This window comes from Chenopodium album, chromosome 4 (assembly GCF_948465745.1).
Source record: "Chenopodium album chromosome 4, dcCheAlbu1.1, whole genome shotgun sequence".
NCBI lineage: Eukaryota > Viridiplantae > Streptophyta > Magnoliopsida > Caryophyllales > Amaranthaceae > Chenopodium > Chenopodium album.
In genome coordinates, this window is record NC_137837.1 from 10,424,481 (window position 1) to 10,430,497 (window position 6,017).

The 6,017-nt window shown below is 36.1% G+C and overlaps 2 protein-coding genes across 2 annotated transcripts; one reads left to right on the forward strand and one right to left on the reverse strand.

Annotated features, from left to right (window-relative positions):
• The first annotated feature begins 562 nt into the window (after window positions 1–562).
• LOC145626654 (late embryogenesis abundant protein 47-like) lies at window positions 563–2,267 on the forward strand. Its single transcript, XM_081679123.1, has 3 exons — window positions 563–661; window positions 1,150–1,446; window positions 2,094–2,267. The coding sequence occupies exons 1-3, from the start codon at window positions 563–565 to the stop codon at window positions 2,265–2,267; spliced, it is 570 nt and encodes a 189-aa protein (XP_081535249.1).
• A 336-nt stretch (window positions 2,268–2,603) lies between these two features.
• LOC145627624 (cysteine-rich receptor-like protein kinase 42) lies at window positions 2,604–5,292 on the reverse strand. Its single transcript, XM_081679989.1, has 6 exons — window positions 4,506–5,292; window positions 4,197–4,310; window positions 3,765–4,106; window positions 3,430–3,655; window positions 3,015–3,156; window positions 2,604–2,918 (listed from the first exon to the last, which is right to left on the reverse strand). Exons 1-6 carry the CDS (start codon window positions 5,290–5,292, stop codon window positions 2,604–2,606), a joined length of 1,926 nt encoding a protein of 641 aa, XP_081536115.1.
• Window positions 5,293–6,017: the final 725 nt, after the last annotated feature.

The following is a 6,017-nucleotide window of genomic DNA, read 5'->3' on the forward strand; positions in this document are numbered from 1 at the left end:
TCCACTTTCTCTATTAAATCACTAATCAACTTATTGTTAAATTGCCAGCAATACAAAACAAAATACCAATAGCAAACAAACTTAGGGTTCATACATGTAGTAGCTTATTAGTTTATTATGTATGGGTAGTGTGGCTTGTAAAAATTTTATTATTCTAAAATTAATGTATTCTCCAATCTCCATTAGAATAAAATGTTTTTACCTAAAAAATTTCAACCATGTAATTAGATACTACTAAAATGTGTGAATATGTAGTCAATTGTGAAGGAATAATAGATACCAAGTGTCACAACATTTTATAAGTAATGCAACAATTGCGCCCTGCCTTAATTACGACGTTCCTCCCATAGTAATGTCTAAAAATATCTAAAACACAAGGAAATGTGACAATTTCATTTTAATGAATTCCATAGTTCAAGAAAACACTAAAATTAATCAAGAAAAGTTGTATCATTAAAGAGAAAATTTCTATTTTGATTTTCCTTAACACAAACATAAATAATTCAATTTAGTTTTGAGATTTTGACAAAAAAGATAGAAGAGAGGTAGAATCTTATTGAAAATGAGCCAAGAGCAACCACAAAGACCTTGTGAAGACCAACAAGAGTTGATCAAATATGGTGTTGTTTTCTCAACCGTGTTAAACAAATTACCTCAACAAGCTTTTCAGGTCATTTAAATTCTACATTAGTGAATATATTTCATTTGTGAACCACATTTCGACAAAAATTATTAAAAAAAAATGATTCACAACAAAGATCTTGAAACTTAGATATCATCGATTTGTTAATGCTTATTGTATACCTTTAATTAATCGTATCATTGTCTAAAATTTCATGTTTTTGACATAACATCAAAATGATAAAATGGAATATAGAGCTCATAATTGTAATTTATGTTAATAATTAATGGATGTGCTTAGAGTTGCAGAAGATGTGAAGATTCTTGTTAATGCATTGAGAGTGATTTGAGACACATACTTGTATAAAGTATATATTTGAATTGAAGCTACCTATGTTTTTCTTTATGATAAAAATTTATGGTCAAAGTTTATAAAGTTTGACTTAAGAAATAACAATCGCGAACATCATTGGGGGATGATGGATCTAGTAGTAACGTTTTTTTGTGCATAAATGCATGAATTTGCAGGGTGTTTCTGATGGCAAAAACAGGAGTGACTGTGAAAAAGGGCCAGCAGCAACCCCATCAGCATACAAAGAGCTGTGTCCAATAACAATAGGGGTGGCCCTCCAAGCAACAGTATTAACCGCAGGCCAGAAGGCAGTGGATCGAAGTGATGCAGCTGCCATTCAGGCAGCTGAGGTTAGAGCCACTGGCCAAACCAACATCATGCCTGGTGGACTTGCTGCGACTGCTCAATCTGCTGCGCAATTCAATGCTAAGCCCACCACACAGGAGAAGACTACCCTTGCTGATGTACTCTCGGTAATCTATAAAGACTAGCACATACATATTTGTATTTTGTTTCCATTCTTGTTTTGACATATATATAGGAGGGCACAAAAACTGAAGACTTCATACTGTGTCTGAAATGCAATTTAGTTCTATTTTTATAGCATTATTGAAGGCTTCACTAATGTAAATGAATCTACCATTTATGCACTAGTACTGTTTTTCATAACTGCATGCTAATTAGATAAGATGCATGACTCAAATGACCAGCTGCACACAGTTGTGTGGCTTCATTGCTTCCCTGTTCCACCATTTCTCTTCGTCTTCACAAACAAACACCAGGACCCCATACATGTTCCTTATTTGGACTAACTAGGTCTTGTGCATGATTAAGTGAACTTGTCAAGGGTAAGTAAGCATCCACAATGCTACAAGCTCTATAGGACAAGCAAAAATTTTGAGGACAACTGAGATATCTAGAGCCATATAACACAATGAAATACATGCTCAATCTGTCAATTTTTCTATGTTTTGGCAAATGTGCCTCCTTTGCGACAAACATTAACCAAAAAAAAAAAAAAGGATAGAAAAGACCATATCAAACATAACTTTATGCACCAACACTTGAATAATCTCACTATTCATGATCATCTGACATCTAAAATGTTTCCCTATGACAGGAAGCAGCAGCAAAATTACCGAAAGATAGGCCAGTGACTAGGCAAGATGCAGAAGGTGTGATGGGTGCTGAACTCAGAAACAACCCTAACATAAGCACATACCCTGGTGGAGTTGCGGCTTCTGTGGTGGCAGCTGCCAGGATTAACCAAAGTAATGAGCAGCTTAGCAAATAACACCCCCTCTGTATATATGCATCTAGAATTTTGCATATCTGCTGATTTAGAACATATTTCCAGTGATATTTACATTACATATGGTTTACATCTCTTTTCCTAGTCTATGAACTATTTTTACCACCTTTTATTATTATCAATAGTTTTAGATTAGAAATGTTGAAGTGTTTTTTGAACCTTTAAAAGTTTGAAGATACCAATTAAAGGAGTTCGACTGAAGAGGCAGTTGTAAATACAGAATTGTTCTAAAGTATGTACACTGAACCCACAACTAACGATTTAGGAGTAGATAGAAACATAGCAGAAGCTTTTGGTATACAAATATGAAACTCGCATTTAATTATCATCATCTTGGTTTTGAATTAAGGGAAGTGAGTCTGACTTAGTGCTAACGTGATGCTTATCACTAAATTGGCCGGTACTTTCAAACAAATTGGTATTGAGGAATGGAGGTTGAGTTGGTGTTGGTATCTCGCAATTTTCACTAGTTAGCATGTCAACCACCTGAGCCATGGATGGTCTCAAAGGGACTGAAGCTTGAGTGCAGAGAAGACCTATATGAAGCACTTTTAATACCTCTTCCTGAAACTCGGTACCCAAGTAAGGATCAACACATTCATAGTGTCTGCCTAATCTGTAGAGATTCCAAACCTGTAAAACAACAAGAAGTCTCAGTAATATTCAAAATGAAGAAACCGAGATCAAAATATTAGTTTCATACACAATGTAAGGAGAATTGAAGCATACAGATTGTAGAAGGGATTGTGACTCCTGAATGAAGACGTTCTTCCTACTACTAATTATCTCGAGAACAAGTACCCCAAAACTATAAACATCTGCTTTCTCAGTAAGTTGTCCTCGCACCAAGTACTCTGGAGCCATGTATCCACTGCACCATCAACAAAATCCCTAACTAGTCATGTCTTAAGATACATTGAGGAATTTAGGCCTCGTTTTCTCCAACTTAGAACAAAAAATTCAGTAAAAAAATCAGTTATTTCAGAGGAAAAATCAGTCTGTTAAAACCATCAGTTCAGTGAAGGAGAAGAGAACCAAGCCGGATATATCAGCAAGTAAAGTAAGTGGCTCATTAGGAGTTGAAGCAGGAAGTAACTTTTCAATTCAGAAAAAATACACAACAGATTGGTTTTTGATGACTTACAGTGTGCCAGCAATTCCAGTACTCAGATGACTCCTGCCTGAAGCAATAGACCTCACCAAACCAAAATCTGCAATCTTTGGAGTAAAATCTTCGTCAAGAAGAATATTGCTGCATTTTATGTCCCTATGTATTATTCGCGTTTCAGTACCACCATGCAGATATGCCAAACCTTCAGCTGTTCCCACGATTATTTGTACTCTTTGCTTCCAATCCAAACTCTGAGCTCCTTTTCACAGAATAAACATTTAATGAACCAAAAAATATCATGCAAGTATGTGCACTTGAAAAGCTTTATGGGTTGGAAAAGGGAGAGGGTGGAACCCATATAATATTACCAAAGAGATGGTGATCAAGACTCTTCTTAGGAACGAACTCGTAGACCAGGAGACTTTCAGGCCCTTCAATGCTACATCCTAGCAGTTTAACAAGATTCTTGTGTTGAACATGTCTGATTAAGTTTACTTCATTGAAGAACTCATTCGCCCACTGTGTTGTGTTGAAAAACAGTCGCTTAACAGCGATTGCTTGACCATTTGGAAGTGTTCCCTTGAATACAATTCCTGCTCCACCTTGGCCAAGTTTATTCGATAGGTCAAAAAAATTTGTTGCTTCCTCGAGGACTTCATATTTGAATTTTAGACCGAGTTTTGCAAACCTTCTGTTGACTTCATTTTCTTCTGTCAATGCATGAAAAAGAGTTTTTATGAGGACCTAGTCAGTAAAAAGAATGACAAATATTATTAATGGACTGCAAAAGATTAGCATACCTTTTTTCCATTTGGAGTATCTTATATAAACCAAATAAGAAGAGAATGAAAGGAAAATGAGCATTGCAGCTGAAGCCAAAATTACGGCAGCAATGTATCCATGTCTATGCAATCCTGAAAATGAAAGCGTAAAATAAACATCTCAAAGCAATTAAATCGTTCAATGTAACAAAAACAATTACCACATTATATGAATATGAAACACAATACAATGTCCAGAGAGATTTATATGCATGCAACATTAGTAAAAGGCGATAATGGATAACAACACCAACAATAATATGATGAAATTTGCCAATAAAAATTTACCATGATGACCTCCGGTATGATTGTGATCACCATAGAACTTGTAAGTTGAATACCTCAGATAACAACCGGCATTAAAACCCCTGCCTTCCCTACTCGGTACACACTGCGTGATCTGTTCACTTGCCTTGTTTAAGCAAGCCTTACACCCAGTAGCATTGACAGTCTCCCAACACTGAGCCAACGCGTACAACTTGTTCATTCTTTTCCTATCATTAACCTCAGCCACTCCAAATCCACCATTTTTCAACCCTTTTTCCATCGCCTCATCAATGACAGCCTTCACACTCTTAGAAAACTCGGACCTCTGATTTACATTCACCTTACCATAATTTGTGCTGCAGTTTCTTCCATTCAACTTGGGGTTCAAGGGTTCTTCATAAAAACTATAGTTATCATATCTAAGGAAACACCCGTCCAAGAAAAGGGAGGCAGACACCGAAGGGATACAAGTTGGGAGCCTAGTACGACTAGCAGCAAAGCAAAGTTGACAATCAGTTTGAGAAAGGTCTTCATAGCACTGAATTAGGCCAAACATAGGTGACTTTACATTCGATGAGTTTGTCGAAAAAGAAGCCCAACTCCGAGTATTTATCCTTTGAGCAAGATTGTACATATCCTCAACAAATTTAGGGATGAACTGGGAGTATGTTTGCTCTCTGTACGTCCCACAGTAAAGCCGGGCTTGCGAGGCTCGAGGATCAGCATGATAGTGAGGGAAGAGGGACAGGTAGAACAAGAAAAAGAACTGCAAAGGTAGACATGCAGAAAATGTGTTTCTAATCTGCATGTCAGCAAAGTTATTGGTTCTTTTCTGCTGAAAGTTTTATTTCTGATTGTTGTTTAATTAACTGTAAAGCTTTAACTGATGTATACATTATATGGCTTATGATTTACGATGAGCTTAAAGACAGAGTCAATTTCAACTGCAAAATTAGAACCTTATAACGACAGGAGTTTGAAATATGACTTACCTTAGCTTAAAGTCAAGAATGGCGTTCTGAAACTTCCAACAGTTCCTAATATAATGCATGACTTGCCCACTAAAGAACCTTCTCCTATGATATTTTCGACGAGTTGACATTGTATGTGTAATAATTCAAAATTTCCGTCAATATAACAATAGACATTAATCTAGACACGCTCATTCAAGTCCATTCTAAATTTCTAGTACATAGCTTGATGATTACATAAACAAATACTCAGTAGCTCGTACGAAAATAAGATACCGGCTCTTAACATATCACATCAATGAAAGACCTAAGCTTATAATATGTATGCTTCATTGTCATATTTTGATGGATGGTAGTGGATTCTAAGGAAGAGATACTCTGAGATAGGTATAAATACCGATCAAAAGCTTTCACATCTGATTTAACTACGGTTAGCACTTCTACTTTTCAATCTTTCATCATCTCATTTTTACCCGCGACAGTAAAAAATTATATATCATATCGTTTATCTCATGTTGAAGTAGTGTAGCACTCTTACTGCAAATGTTACAAGCCACAAATG

Bases quoted from the DNA above. Each gene is read 5' to 3' on its own strand.
- LOC145627624 (XM_081679989.1), bottom strand. From the start codon at position 5,292: ATGCAGATTAGAAACACATTTTCTGCATGTCTACCTTTGCAGTTCTTT. The intron at 3,656-3,764 runs GTAATATTATAT...TTCTGTGAAAAG, and splicing joins TCTTGATCACCATCTCTTTG to GAGCTCAGAGTTTGGATTGG. The intron at 3,157-3,429 runs GTAAGTCATCAA...TTGATGGTGCAG, and splicing joins ACTGGAATTGCTGGCACACT to TGGATACATGGCTCCAGAGT.
- LOC145626654 (XM_081679123.1), top strand. From the start codon at position 563: ATGAGCCAAGAGCAACCACAAAGACCTTGTGAAGACCAACAAGAGTTG. The intron at 662-1,149 runs GCTTTTCAGGTC...ATGAATTTGCAG, and splicing joins TAAACAAATTACCTCAACAA to GGTGTTTCTGATGGCAAAAA. The intron at 1,447-2,093 runs GTAATCTATAAA...TCCCTATGACAG, and splicing joins CCCTTGCTGATGTACTCTCG to GAAGCAGCAGCAAAATTACC.